Below are 16,582 nucleotides of genomic sequence, written 5' to 3' on the forward strand. Positions count from 1 at the left end.
ATATATATATATATATATATATATATATATATATATATATATATATATATATATATATATATATATATATATATATATATATAAACGTAGCAAAGGTTTCCGGCGGTTTCCCCACCTCCTTGGTCCATAGTCATGGGTGATATGACTTGATTTTGGTCGAGAACATGCGAAACGGTCATTTTGGCGATTCCGAAAAATGACTTACGAAAAAAAATTCCGTAAGTCATTTTCCGGAAAATGAACTGATTTTCCTTGGTCAACGGAAAACATTTTCCGTTGACCACATTTTCCGGACGTTGCCAAACACTGAAAACTCGAAAAACATTTTTCGGAAGCTATTTTACAGGTTACCAAACACACCCTAAGTTTTGAGTTCAAACTTGTTGAGTAAATCAACTAACCCTAGAAAAGAATTATCTAAAAATAGGCATTGCATGTGCCAGCCACACCATGTGATTGTCAAAATTGACAATTATATGCACTATGGTCCATGGCAGTAATTTAAGGAGCAAGTGGGAAATATTATAATAAGTAGGTACTATACGATTTTAGATTCTGAACTTGTAGTGTGGCATCTATCTACATTCAACTCAAAAATGTTTTATGGACTTCTTCATATCTTTCAATAACAAAACAAATTTAAAAAAGTCAATGAAAACAGGGGGGGCCGGGGTTTCTTATATATGGTCATATGGAGATATTGTATCTTTAATTTTTTTAAAATATTTTTATTAATTATATTTGAAACTTTAGCATATATTTAGATTTCTTGAAATACAATTGGTTAATGATTTCTTCTGGGGCGGCTTTGAAAAGTGTGATCAATGTAAAACCTAATCACCAATTGGGATCATAATAAAGTTCAATTCATATATAGAATAGTCGGACCAACGTTTCTTTGAATAGCCGCCTCCCAAGTCCCAACTACCTTGTTTCAGTACGTGTTTCTTTACGTTATTTCGAACATGGAAAATCTACACCCTCTTTATTTTATAGTTACTTTAATTATTTTCTATATCTTATTTTACAATAACTAACAAAGTAAAAATATATCATAAATAATACTCGTATGATAAACATATTGTTAATACAATTGTAAGGTCGAAAGTTGTTAAAAGGCATTCCATATGTCGTCTGACCAAATCCGAGTTAGTGTTACTTTTAAATATTATTATAGATTATTCAGTTTATGTATATAAATATATTTTTAAAACCAGTAAATTAAACGTCTTTGATTCCCATTTGCCATTTCCACAGCGGGCATACCTATGTATAGACGACCACTATTGCTATTTTGGGTAACGAGAAAATTGCACAACGAGAGGATGTGTATAAAATAAACTCTGTCTTGTAACCTTAGTTGGCAAATTAAGGGTCAGATATAAATTAACTTAGTTTGCTCATAGTCTATCTTGTTGTTACTAAGTTAACGATTTGACCAACTTGATTGGAGTTGTTCCCACTTCCTAGCACTTGCGATTTTCCCCTCCCTAATAATCTCTATGTATGCCATTGATAGTTGAAAATATGAGCAAAATATTTTGAATATGGCAACCACGCGACGTCCGAGTCTACCCGACAGGAAACCAGCAAGAAAGTAATGCAATGTTGAATTTATATGGTTTGTTGAAAACGTGGTTTTGACAAGTTGGAGGATTGATCAACGTAGCAAAACCACCTATGTTTTGTCGTCAGTTACTTTTTCGTACTTCTTTTTAGTACTACTACTTTGTTACAAGGCATATCTGCTCATAACTACTTTCTCACAAAAAGTCAATATGAATTCCTCCCATATAAGAGTGTAACTTGGTGGCACTGTACCACAAGTTAATTACTATACATACATATATACTGGTATAGTTTCTTTTTTTTTTTTTTTTTGCAAAGGACTGGTATAGTTTCTGGATAGTCAATCTGGAACCAATCACATCTCAGTTTGCTTTCCTTTTCATCATTAAATTTATTCCCAGACAATAAACAATGACTTTAGCACTACCACTTTTCCTATTTAAGCACTGCCATGGAAGCCCTTCATCCTCAAGCCATTCTCCATCTTCTTCTTCATACTTCTCTCTTAGCATTACATCATGGCTTCTTTCGCAACAAAGCTCAGTCTTGCCCTGAGCTTCGTGGCTCTGGCCCTAGCTGGCTACTCTATTTACCAGAACACTTCCTCAGCCATTAATGGCACTGAGCTTCAGCTTATCCCAACATGGCTTGATGAAACATTAGAGTCAGCCAACATTCTAAGGGCTCTAGGTTTGGGTAAATCATCGTCCGGCATGCTTTCCGACGAAGCCTGCGTGTTCTCCGCTGTTAAAGAAATTGTGGAAGCTGCCATTACTAATGAAACACGAATGGGAGCTTCTCTCATTCGCCTCTTCTTCCATGACTGCTTCGTGGATGTACGTAAATTATTATGTGTCTTCAATTCATTTATTCATGAAAAATGTTTGTCCATGTTCCTAATTGTGTTAATGTGATCTATATTAGGGTTGCGATGGAGGGATCCTTCTAAATGCCACTAATGGGGAGCAAAGTGCACCGGCTAATGCTAACTCGGTTAGGGGGTTTGAAGTGATTGAGCGAGCAAAACAAAACGCGAAATCTAAATGTTCAGACACACCTGTATCGTGTGCAGATGTCTTAGCTATTGCTGCTCGTGATTCTGTTGTTAAAGTAAGTTGTATTTGAATTTCATAGATTAGGGTTTCAATTTAGTATGCATGTATATGTGGTTAATTGAATTGGTTATTAATGACGGTCAGCTGGGAGGTCAAACCTACACTGTGAACTTGGGGAGAAGAGATGCAAGATCTTTCAACCTCACCGGAGCAAATAACCAACTTCCGGCGCCGTTCGACGACCTGGCAACACAAACCCGGAAGTTCGCCGACAAGGGTTTTAACCAAACGGAGATGGTGGCGTTGGCCGGAGCTCACACGGTGGGGTTCGCTAGGTGCGCGGTTTTGTGCAGCAGCAATAACCTTAACCAAGCCAGAAACTCGACGCTGCAGTGCACCTGCCCCGTGGCAGCGGGAGACACGGGTCTGGTCGGGCTGGACCCCACACCAAGCACCATGGACACGCGTTATTTCCGGGACATAGTCGACGGTCAAGGCCTCCTTTTCTCGGACCAAGTGCTGTTGAACGGCACAACTACCACCGCCGCCGTGAGGAGATACCGGGACGGCACCGGCGCTTTCCTCTCCGACTTCGCCGTCGCCATGGTCAAGATGGGCAACCTGGCTCCCTCGGCCGGCGTCCAGCTTGAAATCCGCGATGTTTGTAGCATCGTGAATCCCACTTCCGTGGCTGCCATGTGAGACCGTAACAAAAATAATATAAATTTCTCTCAGTACTCAGTTTGAACTCTCAACCTCAGTTAAGGGATGTGTCTGAATACCTGTCCTAGTGTAAGATTCCCAGTTTGTATGGTCAAAATAAAAATGTAGCTTGTGGCATTTCTTCTTGTGAGTTGTGATCTGTGGACCTAATTCCAAAAATCGGAAATAATATAATATTTTGTTTTTGCATCCATATAATATCATCATGACCATGAGCTTTAAGAATAAAGCAATATTGGGTAGATCGAAAAGTGTATATCCTATATCTCTATTTGCACGTTGCACCTAATCTCTTGTACTCGCATGCATGAACTACTTTTGCAAAAGCACATGCCCTAGTATTGTAGTACGCATTATTACTTTGGAAAAGTGAATATGAAATAACGTTGTTTTGTTACTTTCATACAATACAAGGTTTAAAAAAAAAAAGGAGGTAAAGAAATCACAAAAATTACAAGCCACTTAATGTTGGAAATATATGACAAAATCGAATAAACCTCAATTCACATGGAGGAACAATTAATTAGCGCATGTTATCGGTTTATTATCTAATCTACAATAAAGTTAGTTTTCTTGATTTGTGCATGTGCTAGATGTTGCTTGGCTAATCTCGCCCCACCTAAGCAAGGGTGACTCTAAGAAAATTAAAAAAAAAAAAAAAAAAAAAAGTGTTTGGTGCCAGCTCTATCGTTATCACCTCTAAATATCTCCAAAAAGTAGTTTTTGTATTTTTACTGATAAAAACACATACTCTAATATAAGAGTAACTCATACAATACCAATCTAAACTCGAAGTTAAGTCAGAAATTCAAAGGCGATGTTTATCCTATAAATACTCTCAATAGTGGTAGCACGATTCCATAATCATTCAGAAAAAAATGTTTTCAATGATATATGCACGTATGATAATATAATACAAGCGGGGTTTGTTGATTACATGCACTGCATCTATCAACTGCCACAATCGCGACTTTTGTTTGTCAACTAGGCCTAATAATGTGAATTATATATACTGGATTTCCGTCTTGGTCAAGTTGCCCGTAACGGTGGCCTCTTTTCCGGCATTATATTCTTCATATCATATGGTCAATATTATCACCCCACTCAATATTTTATTTTCTTGTCCGAAGTGTACAAAATGTAATAATCAAGTTTCAAAAGTCAGAACTAATGGTGTTCATGGACGTACTTATTGCAGTACGAGTTGATGTACGAATATAATACTCATCAACATAATATCTTATAGTACATGTTTATGTAATTAATTTGTAATATAAATAAATTTATTCAGAGTGAATGATGAATATAAAAATTTATCGACCACGAATGAATCCAATTCTAAGAGGGATTGGGGACAGTCAAAGCAAATAATACTGTGCTGTACTATTTCTTTAGGAAATGAAAAAAAAAAAGAATAATAAAGTATTATTGGATATATAATAGAAAAAGTGTGGTCCTATATCTCTACTTGCATAGTTGCATGCATGCATGCATGAACTTTTGCAAAAGCACATGTAGCATTACGCATAATTACTTTGGAAAAGTGAATATGAAATAAAACGTCGTTCTGTTACTTTCACAGGTTATAATTTTATTTTAATTTATAGTTTGTATGAAATAATTAATAAATAAATAAATGATAAATTTATTTTTAAGGGAATTAAATTCAAAGTAATAAAAAAAAATCTTTTAGGGGCGATGATATATAATTAACTCAAATGGAAAATGATGAAAAGTAATTTTACTATAATAGGGTTGTATTGCTCAAATTAAATAGGTTAACAATGTATAACGTTATCATTGGTAAAGTGAATTACCGTCATCCTCATATTTATAACTTTCCATGGTGGTTGCAAGGTTCTCTATAAATTATTGACTGACAATTAAGGCACATATTTTTTTTCACTATCTAAATTATTAAGGTAGCCTTTATGGTCATTAATTAGTTGTCTCATAATATTCTTACAATGAACAAACGCTCGTTATTGGGTTGCCCACTTAAAATACCACTTCTTGAACTAATTGTATTGGTCCATAATCTCATCAAGTGGTATAACAACAACAACAACAACAACAACAAACAGTAATTAATAAAGAGATTTTGAGGCCATATGGATTTAAAACATGAAACGGCCCAATAAATAAATATTTAGCATGATGGCCCAATACAATACACCATTCTATACAGAAAATTCGATTTTCACAACCAAAATTTTAAGGGCATCTCCCATGATTTCCTTTCAATTCACAAACACTATAATTGAAATTATCTTTAATTATATTTATGTATACCAAACAATGAAATTTGAATTTCTACTTTATTCTTTTCTCGCGGAATTATAATTCATTTCCCACTTAATTCCTTCATTTCAACAAAATGGCATGTTAGTTTATTTACATGTATATAATTTGTTAACTGCATGTACATAATATGAATATCGTTTCGGATCAAGTTCTGCAAGATCGACTTTGATCCCTAATATAATTTGCTTCATAGAGAAGCAAAATTATATTTTCATTAATTATATATGTGCTTAATAATTTCAATGTGATTTCGACTCTTAGATATTTTGGATGGTCATGCGATTAGTTATTGTTAGGAATAATTGTATAAGATTTTGAAGAGAAAACTATTGAAGAACTGAGAGAAAAACCGCTGACTTGGGTGGCATCCGCCGTGCACGAGTTCTTAGAGGAAGCTCTGACGAGGGACCATTTCCTTGGGCTAATTCAGTCTTGTTATACAACATATATAATACATACATGAAATAAGTGTTTAACCCATCTTCGTGTACGATTATTATGAGCTGAAAATAGTCAAATCACCATACAAATGTATGGAAGTTGATCTAAGTGTAATGTAAAGACTTGTAATTTATAAAGAGGGTTATTTTACATTATTAAGTGTTTGACTAGCACAATCATCGAGTAATAGCTCCAAAGTAACACTGACACCTTGCCTAATATGTAGCGGCAATGACTTCTTATGTGAAGCACTAAATGACATTTAATGATGTCTGGTGTGCGTGTCTAACGTAATTGATCTAAATTATTAGATTTACCAAATTTGTTAAGTTAAATTTATTGTGCCATCTCGATACCTAATTTTGATTCTCATATTTGAACTTAAAAAAAAAAAGTTTGTTGAATGTAGCATCATGGAACCACCAAGTATCTTCTAAATTAAAGTTGTAGTCAACGGTGATAATACTATTTGTGAATACAAGCCAAACTTGCTGATGCCATGTATCTCCAAATATAGAAGTAATGAAGTCTCTATCTTTTTTACAATTGGTTTGACCCGAACATAGGAAATGCAATTTATTAGTTGTACAACTACTTTACCTAAATAGGTAAGCAACACCTCCCTCCTGTTTGGTTTAGAAGAATTTTTTTTCCCCAACAATTTGTTAAAGTCATGAATTCAATCTCATATTTGATTAGTGTGAAAGTTTTTTATTATATTTTTTTCTAAAATATTAGGTGGGGATGAATTTTCCTAGTATCTTATATTTTTTTTCTTATGAAATCGTTAAACTTCCGCATAGTAAGAAGTAAATAATAGATCGAATATGAAATCTTAATTTATTGATTTTTGTTTTTTAGAATTTAAATTTCATTCAAGCTTTGCTTATATGTCACGGTACAGATGGGATTGCAGCGTTCAAATAATTTGCGTCGGATGTCGTCAAAGGTGTTTCAGGAACGACCTCCGGTGACTCGGTGAGTGGCTAATGCCAGCATGGAGGGGTGAGCCATCATCTCTTTTCGACTTCTTGGTGCTACGTTCAAGAAGATCTTGAACTTTCGGTGGGCGATCCCTAGCTTCCGACGGTTTAGTTCTTGAGAGCATTTTTTAGTATTATTGTTCGTATCAATACCAATAAATGAAGATTTCACTATTAAACACTTGATCCATTCCGTTGAAAGTATGTTGAACACTTAAGATTGGCAGGTGTTAAAATGGGATTGTTGGGCGGAAGACTACACAAAATGGGGAAAAAAATTATAAAGAAACATCTGTTCATTGCATATCCATCCTAGCTTCTTGGATTAATCTTTCATCTCGGGAATCTATTCATAAACTAAACTAAGAATGTTGGTATCAATCCATGTCTGAAACGATGATTACGTACACATGGTAATGTAACGTAACAACCAAATTGGAGTAATTAATTTAATTACAGGTTTGGTATGAACCGTCCATAGTATACTCGTCAGCTTGCGCGCGGTTTCATAACCACTAGCAATTACTTTAATTTTTGCTTTTTTATTTTTTTTATTTTCCCAGCAGGTTGACATGATGAGAAATACTCCGTAAGTACGTATTTCTATTTCCATACTGATTTTGCCTAGGGTAGGTATCGACCTAGTCTTCTACCTCGTACGGACATGTACTGACGGTTACAATTGTTTTTTTTTTCCTCATTTAGAAAAAATTAATTTAAAAAATGGTACAAAAGTTCCCATCATCATTATCAATTCATCACCATTAGGTCTCCTTCAATAGTGTGAAATTTTTGAGGGGATTTTACATATGTGATTAGGATAGAGAAAATTGGATGGAGGAAAAAAACAAAATAAAAAATTGTTAAAAAATAAAATAAAAAATTTAGGCGCTCGCCTGGGCTTATTTTGAACTGTTTGGTAAATGGGTTATTGGTCTTATCTAATTGGGCCATTAAGCTGAAAATTAAAAAGCTTATGAATGTAGCTTTTTGTATCAGCTGGTTGGGATCGGGTTGTTATGCCGTGGACCTGGGTCTACATTCACATACACTATACTCTACATTCACACTTTGTAAACTCCACATTCACACATTACAGGATTATATGTTTAGTAACTATATTACCACTGTTATGCATTCACACATTCAAAACTCTATATTCACAGGTCCTATACTCCATATTCACAACTTGAGAACTCCACATTCACACATTACAGGGCTACAAGTTGCTAGAACTTCTTAACTCTATTACAGATTCACACATGCATAACTCTACATTCACGATTTTTATACTCTATATTCACAATTTGAAACCTCCACATTCACACATTTCTGGGCAACTCTACATTCACACAATCATAAATCTACATTCACGATTTCTATACTCTACATTCACATTTTGAAATCTCTACATTCACACATTTTTGGATAACTCTATATTCATCAATATGTTTACTAATTTAAAAAAAAAAAAAAAGAAGAAAAAGACAAAAACGACGTAGCATAATTTGCCGTTGAGATCAATACGTATATTGACTATTTTATCCTTTGAAATCAATGGGATTTACTTTTAAATGAGTGGTGTGTTTGTTATTTTATAATAATAATAATAATAATAATAATAACAACAACAACAACGGGTGATGATTTTATCATTTTTAATAATAATAATAATAATAATAATTGAAAATAATTAATAAAAATTGTTTTAGAGTATAATTTAATAAGAGTTAAATAAGCAAAAATAATTAACTTATTATGTCCTTAAAAAAGTGTAGATGATACCCAAATTTTATAATTATTTATTAATAAGAATTTATCTTCTTGGCATATTGAAAGGTTGAAATAATACAATACACTCATACCCTTAAATGTCGTTTTACATCAATCAGCTACTACTACAAAATTAATTTACCAAACAAATTTTTTATAACTAGCTAATACAACCAGTTGGTCAAACCAATTAACGCAATCAACCATCAACTACTAACTAAACCAATCAGCTATCAGCTACCAGCCGTTTGCCAAACACCCCATTAAAAAAAGACTTAAAGTTAATATCTCATTAAAAGAAATTAAAACTAAAAAGTATTTATATATGAATATAATGTTATTCAAATTATTTTATCTAATTGATTGTGTTTCATATTTTGTGATAAATATTTTTACATTTTCACCCAACTCAACTCTGATCGTGTTTGACTCATATAATTGCGTTGACTTTTGTTTAAGAGTTGAAACTAACCGACACGGCGTAATTATTCAACTTGCATGTAATGTTAAGAGTTGACTCCTAACATTATTGTGGTTGTGTTCGTTTAATGTAGCAGGACTGAGGGTTGTAGTCAACATTTGATATTACCACTTGGGAATCCGTGTAAAGCCAACTTGCTCGCTGTTTCCCTATACTGTACAATAAAACACTGCTAAGCTAGCCAGCTCCCAACTTGTATTATATTCACAATTGGGAATACATTTTTAATAAGTCAACTTTAAAACCAATTCGTGGGGGAGTAATGGTATTGAACAAAGACTGAATCAATGGGTCACTAATCTATCCGGCCATTCAATCATTGCCTATAAATACATACCAATACTTCTTTAGATTCCCATCCCGCCCAATTTCCCACTTTCGAGCATATTGGCAAAGATCAGAAGAAAAACCAATAAGAAAATAAAAAACTATGGTTTATAACAGCAACTTCAACGTGAGCGTGACGAAGAAAGAAGTTGTAGCAGCGGCGCTGCCACTGCAAGAGCATTATCTCCCACATTCCAACCTCGACTTGCTCTTGCCTCCGGTTGATGTCGGGGTTTTCTTGTGTTACCAAAAACCTGCGGCGGCTTCGGATCAAGCCACGACCGATGAACATTATGCGACGTTTGGTTCGATGGTGAATACTCTCAAGGCGGCCTTGTCTGAGGCGCTGGTCTCCTTCTATGCGCTGGCCGGTGAGGTGGAGCAGAACCTCGCCGGAGAGCCGGAGCTGATTTGTAATAACCGAGGCGTAGATTTCATCCAAGCATTTGCTGATGTGGAGCTCAGAAAACTAAACTTGTATAATCCTGATGACAGCGTTGAAGGCAAGCTCGTTCCCAAGAAGAAGCATGGCGTCCTTGCTGTTCAGGTAAACCAACCTATGTTACTTATATATAAGTGACTGTCTCAAACTAAAGAGGCTGGCATGAGATTTAAACTCGTAATCTTGTGGTTATAAGTTTGTATCTTTAACTAGCTTGGTGGGTTAACTCTTCCTATTGTTTTTGCATGCATATATGCATGCAAAGTCAACATGTCGTCGTGACTTTAAGGACAACGAAACTAATTTAAGGATATATATGATGTGACAGGCTACAGAACTGAAATGCGGAGGAATAGTGGTGGCATGTACGTTTGATCACCGGGTGGCCGATGCCTATTCTACCAACATGTTTCTGGTATCTTGGTCGGAAATAGCTCAGTCGAAGATACCGTCCCAGCAGCCATGTTTCAGGCGATCATTTCTTTTCCCACGGCGCCCCGGCCATTACGATCTCTCCGTTGCCAACATGTACGTACCAATTTCATCACTCCCACTGCCGGAGCCCGCGGGAGTGGAAGAACCCTTAATATCCCGGATATACTGTGTCACGGCAGAGCAAATCAGGCATCTCCAATCACAAGCCAACGATTACTCTAAGAAAGATGTCACGAAGGTCGAGGCATTCTGTGCCTTTCTCTGGAAAACAGTTGCCTCAGGGAAGAGTCGCCGGAATTTCAAGAATTTCAGGTTGGGGATCGTGGTGGACGGGAGGACAAGATTGAGCAGCGGCGACGAAAATAAAGCCAAATCTTTCAAAGGGTACTTCGGAAACGTTCTTTCGATTCCATTCGGAGAGAAAACCATTGAAGAACTTAGCGAAAATCCGCTGACTTGGGTGGCATCCGCCGTGCACGAGTTCTTAGAGGAAGCTGTGACGAGGGAACATTTCCTTGGACTCATTGATTGGGTGGAAGCTCACCGCCCCGAGCCGGCCGTGGCGAAAGTATACGCCTGCAGCGGCGACGGAGCGGCATTGGTGGTGTCGTCGGGGCAGCGGTTTCCGGTGAGAAAGATAGATTTTGGTTGGGGGAAGCCGGCGTTTGGATCGTATCATTTTCCGTGGGGAGGGCAATCGGGATACGTAATGCCGATGCCAAGTCCGAAAGGGAACGGAGATTGGATTGTTTACATGCATCTGCAGAAAGAAGAGGTGGAATTGATAGAGACTTATGCTTCACACGTCTTCAAGCCTTTTACTTCAGATCATCTCAACTTCGATTGATCATCCACCGTCTTCATCTCATCATTGTGGATTCAGCATTGTTTTAGTCTAACTACAAATTTATGTACCCTAAATATGCATGTAATACAACATAATAAATAGATGGAAGCAGAGTTATCCTAAAGTATTAGAGCATCATTAGTGGATTTTTTTTTTAGCGGTTTTTGAAGAGTTGTCGTAGATGTTATTAGGAAAGAGAAAATAAAAGATGAGAAAAAAAAATAAAACAAATATGATTAAAAAAAATTAAAAAAACATATGGGTCAGCTCGCTTCAGCCGCGCTTGCACTGCACGCCCCTGCTGGGCGCATGAGTGACAGCCACCCACGACGTGCCAAGCTGGAATAAGTGTTGTGTGGGGCCTATTTTGCAGGAGTTAATTTTGTCTCTCTCACTTCTTCTCTCTCTTGCTATGTTGACATTTTTTCTTAAAAAGCGGTGAATAAACTACTGCTATGGATGCTCTGGCCATGGACTAGGCTCAATCATTGAGTAATAGCTTTAAAGTGAGGTCTCACTTAATGTGTAACATCAACGACTTTCTATGTAAAGCACTAAATGACATTTAATGTTGTCAGGTAGGTATGTCTAACATACCTAAATTATCATAATTGAGATGTTAATGTGTGCTAAAACTGCCAAATTTGTTGAATTGAACTTATGTGCAATTTCGAAACCTAATTTTGATTATAATATTCACCAAATACCCAAAAACAAAAACAAAAACAAAAAAGTTGGTTAAATGTAGCAGGAATGCAAGATGGAACCACTAGTTATCTTCTAAAGTTTTTGTCAACAGTGATAATGCCATTTGTGAATACAATCTAAGCCAAACTTGTTGAAGCCATGTATGATATACCTTATCCCTTTTCCGGCGACGGCGCCAGGACAGTCGTCCCTGGCGGCTTTAAAATATAAATAAATAACAGAGGAATGAACCATTTTCAGGCTTCCGTACGATTGCAAAATATCTTCTAGCTATTTCCGGCCAGAGACCTATTGAGCAAATTGTCATTTCGAAATAATGACAAATACAACTCTTCAATTATTTGGTATACCAATTCCAATCGATGAATACTATAATTACCAAAAGCTGGCGGCGATTGTGGGTTTCGTTTATAATTAAGGTTATATTCATGAAGAAAGCTAAGGTAATAAGGGCCCTGTTTGATAAGACTTCGATTAGACAAAATTAAGAAATACGGAGTAAAAAAATAATTTCCTCTACCTATTTCCTATTAAGGAAAATATATTTTCTTTAATCTTCTCCTCGCTACTGTCATTCTGTCGTGTAAAGCATACATGCTTGCATGCCTATTTATAGGAAAATTAAATGGCAGTTAAATGGACGTTAATTGCCAACTTCATATATATATATGTATATATATATTGAAGAGAATCATATATATGGATAAACATCAGAATTTGAAAGTCAAATTTTAAGGATAAAACTTATCCTTATATGCCGTATGGAGTAAAAATTTAGACAATAATTTGTGTTTAAGTTTAGTCTATTCAAGTAGGTCCAAAATGCCAAATACCTTGTGGTCTAGTGGCACCCGGTGTCCCGATTTACACTCTCACATGGATGATGCATGTGAGTGGGTTCGAGCCTCTTGTGCTTCAGTAGGTTTTTACTTGAGTTAGTTGTACTCAAAAAAAAATAAAGTAGGTCCAAAATTGAACTTTAATTAAAATGGAAAAAAAAAAAACATGGACTCATTACTTTGTACATACATAAAAAAAGAACTTTAATTAAAATGGAAAAAAAAAAACATGGACTCATTACTTTGTACATACATATATGTTTACACACACACACAAAAGTTTTTGCCATATATATTTAATGTATATTAAATGCTATAAACTTTAACATTTTATTGCTTCAATATTTCGGCAAGCATATATCATGACAAAGTAATTATCTCATCACAATGGCACTTTGGAGAGTTATGATTTTCAAGAGCTTACATTAAATGCTATAAACTTTAACATTTTATTGCTTCAATATATATCATGACAAAGTAATTACCTCATCACGATGGCACTTTGGAGAGTTATGATTTTCAAGAGCAAAGAATGTCAATGCCCGAAGTCATTGAATCAATTATTGATCTAGTGTGTTATGCATTGTCAGTGAAAGCTTATGTATCTGTGATACTTGTTTTGTTAGAACTTGCCTTATTACTATCAAAGTGAAGTCTAATATTTGCATGTTTTGAACTGATTTAGGTCATTTTTGTTTAACCAAGCCTTTAAGGCTACCTGTTATGTACACATATGTTTACCCCTAATTGTCCTCGTTGAGTGTTTTGTGTTTGTTTAGTAAGTGCTAAGCACTTAAACCCTCCTTCTGTTTGTTTTCTTGTGTTAATTGTCATCATTTAATCCTCACTTAGTCACCTCCAAAATTTCTTCTAGCTATTTCGGGCTAGAGCCCTGGCCTATTGAGCACAATGTCATTTCGAAATAATGAAAAATACAACTCCTCAATTATTTGGTATGCCAATTTCAATCAATGAATACTATAATTACCAAGTGGCGGCGATCGTGGGTTTCGTTTACAATTAAGGTTATATTAATGAAGAAAGCTAAGGTAATAAGGTCTGATGAACCTGAGATAGCATGGCAGTTGTTGGGGGAGGTATGATGTTTCACATGTGAGTGTGGGCCAATGTTCTAGAGGAGTATGGACCTTAAACCACACCCTAGCCGCGAGCACTCATGCGTGGGCCATATATATCTCTAAGCCCAATTCGTTGTATGGATGTTTCTAGAAATTACCAACTCTCAAAATCCAAAACACTCTACCTCATCACAAACTATTTATTACTATGTATTATTCACTCTACAACTACAAAGGAAAATGTCCATTGGGCAGAGGCCGGTAAGAGCCGAGCCTAATATCATGTAATTAAATGGATTGTTGGACAGAGATTAGTAAATGGTAACTCTTAAAAATGTGTGACGATATTAAAAAATAAAATTATGCATTCGCTATATCTTTTTGGTGTAATGATTAGCACTTGATACTAACAAATGGTATCAAAGTCATATCGTGGGTCAGTTAAGTCTGACTTGTGCTGGGAGCATGATTGAAAAAATCGCTAGGCGCTCGAGGAGCGCCTAGCGCCTAGGACACCTAGACGGGGATTAATCGGAGCCTAGGCGTCCGTGTATTTTATTTTATTTTTTTAAAATTTGTTTAAGTATTTTTAAATTTTTAAAGACTAATAATTATAAATTATATAATACTTTAATAGTTAATACTAAAATATTAAATATTAACCTAAAAAATATCTAAAGTTTGTACAATTTATGATTATTTCGCTTAAAACGATGATGTTTTGAGTAAAATAACCCACTAAAAAAAAGTACAATAGTTACTCGACCGATTAGAAGGCTTAGTCGGTACCTAGTCGGTCTAGTCGACGCCTAGGCGGTCGCCTAGCCGGCCATTTAATGTGATACGCTAGGCGGTCGACCAGCGCCTAGCGCCTAGGCGGGGATTAATCGGCGCCTAGGCGGGATTTTTGCAACACTAGCTGGAAGTGAGATTCTTAGGCAGAGACCAACTCAGTTGAAGTGTTGAACATAGAGATTAGACCTAAGTTATTCTCATACTGTCGCTGATGAGACTGGATCCCGAGTCTTTCTTTTCTTGATAGGATGAAACTTGGCGTCTGCTAACCCACCGTCGTGGCGATTTTATGCGGAAGAAGTTAGTAAATGTTGATTGGGGCATTTATTAGTAGAAGAAGATGAGATTAGAGGGGCCCAGATCGTGTAAGAAGTGACAGTGCAGGGCCACGAGTACTTCCCACCGTGAAAACTCACAACCCAGAATCAACGCAATATCACATATTTCTCATGGTCAATATATTAATATAACGGTTGAATTCATTTAATTCTTCCAAAATTCCATCTGCCATACTCACACGTAAAATAGCAGTTAATAGTGTTATATATTCTTTCAAAAAGGAAAAAAAAAAAAAACTATTGGCTATAGGTATCTCGTGAATATTAATGATGATAGCGGAAATTGAATTACACGTTAAGCGTCCACACATTAGTCGTAGGACTATAATTTTCTCTCAACATATGGGAGAGGAAATAAATGTGTGTCCCTACAATGATTTGAAACGGACGACGTCATGGCTCACACAAATCATATTACCGTACGACAAATAACGATCGCATATTCTGTCTATACCACTTTGCCCTGCATCTTTTCTTTCCTTTTCAATAATTTGATATTTCTATTTTACATTTTTCTTTTTACCTTTTACTTTTACTAAAGTTTAATGTTCAGTACAATTATATTCATGTATAAAGCTTTTACTTTTTTTTTTAACAATACCCGTTTTAATTTTAAATTTACAACACTCTTACACTAGGATTGTTGTGTCCTTGAAAAGACCTGGTGGATGGATTTCCTTGACGGCTAATTTTGGGTGTTGTGAGCTAGACTCCAAATTTTATAGTGTCTCTCAGTTACTTTTATTTTTGTTATCGTTTACTTTTTCTTTTCTTATATAGAAAAAGTAATAATAATAATAATTTTAGAGAGTGAAACAAATGTTAACTTAATGTACGTGTCAAGCATATATTTATTGAACTGATCTACCTATAAATTAATATAAAATTACACCATTTCGAACAAGATCTAATATGAAATATTCGAAACAAATGTCATTTAATTCGTTATCCTTAAATATTTTAATAACATCAAAATTAAAAATTTTGAATTGTGCAACACACTTCCACTATGCTAATGAGTATTTTCATCCTAAAATGGGTGACATATGATTTTTGTACCACAAGATCACGAGTTCAATTGCGGTTGACTCCTCCTTAATAATTTTTGAACATATAAGAGTTGGTATATTCGGTGTTCACTCTCAAATAGTACACGTAAAAAAAAAGGAATAAGTAAGAAAGAGACATCATGAATATTTGATGAACCAAATTTAAGGAGCAGTAAGTTTTCATGATTTCGTCATCCTCCTAACATCTATCTGTCATTCTCCCTCTAATATGCTTTAAATAACCAATTGGACTAATTCTCTATATTCAACTGCTCAGTCTTGTCTCAAATATAACCCTAGATTAGATACCCCTTTCCCCCCCCCCCCCCCCCCCCCCCCCCCCCCCCCCCCCCCCCCCCCCCCCCCCCCCCCCCCCCCCCCCCCCCCCCCCCCC

At 35.7% G+C, this 16,582-nt stretch overlaps 2 protein-coding genes across 2 annotated transcripts; both read left to right on the plus strand.

Moving 5' to 3' along the window:
• Nucleotides 1–2,033: 2,033 nt before the first annotated feature.
• On the plus strand, nucleotides 2,034–3,545 carry LOC116028939 (neutral peroxidase-like). Its single transcript, XM_031270797.1, has 3 exons — nucleotides 2,034–2,405; nucleotides 2,494–2,679; nucleotides 2,769–3,545. The coding sequence occupies exons 1-3, from the start codon at nucleotides 2,088–2,090 to the stop codon at nucleotides 3,324–3,326; spliced, it is 1,062 nt and encodes a 353-aa protein (XP_031126657.1). The 5' UTR covers nucleotides 2,034–2,087; the 3' UTR covers nucleotides 3,327–3,545.
• Nucleotides 3,546–9,700: 6,155 nt separating this feature from the next.
• Nucleotides 9,701–11,504, plus strand: LOC116030640 (shikimate O-hydroxycinnamoyltransferase-like). Its single transcript, XM_031272948.1, has 2 exons — nucleotides 9,701–10,203; nucleotides 10,427–11,504. Exons 1-2 carry the CDS (start codon nucleotides 9,760–9,762, stop codon nucleotides 11,378–11,380), a joined length of 1,398 nt encoding a protein of 465 aa, XP_031128808.1. The 5' UTR covers nucleotides 9,701–9,759; the 3' UTR covers nucleotides 11,381–11,504.
• The last annotated feature ends 5,078 nt before the right edge of the window (nucleotides 11,505–16,582 follow it).

Source organism: Ipomoea triloba, chromosome 9, assembly GCF_003576645.1.
Source record: "Ipomoea triloba cultivar NCNSP0323 chromosome 9, ASM357664v1".
NCBI lineage: Eukaryota > Viridiplantae > Streptophyta > Magnoliopsida > Solanales > Convolvulaceae > Ipomoea > Ipomoea triloba.

Coding starts and splice junctions, on each gene's coding strand:
- LOC116028939 (XM_031270797.1), top strand. CDS start 2,088: ATGGCTTCTTTCGCAACAAAGCTCAGTCTTGCCCTGAGCTTCGTGGCT. Junction 2,406..2,493: donor TCCATGACTGCTTCGTGGAT/GTACGTAAATTA, acceptor GATCTATATTAG/GGTTGCGATGGAGGGATCCT. Junction 2,680..2,768: donor CTCGTGATTCTGTTGTTAAA/GTAAGTTGTATT, acceptor AATGACGGTCAG/CTGGGAGGTCAAACCTACAC.
- LOC116030640 (XM_031272948.1), top strand. CDS start 9,760: ATGGTTTATAACAGCAACTTCAACGTGAGCGTGACGAAGAAAGAAGTT. Junction 10,204..10,426: donor ATGGCGTCCTTGCTGTTCAG/GTAAACCAACCT, acceptor ATGATGTGACAG/GCTACAGAACTGAAATGCGG.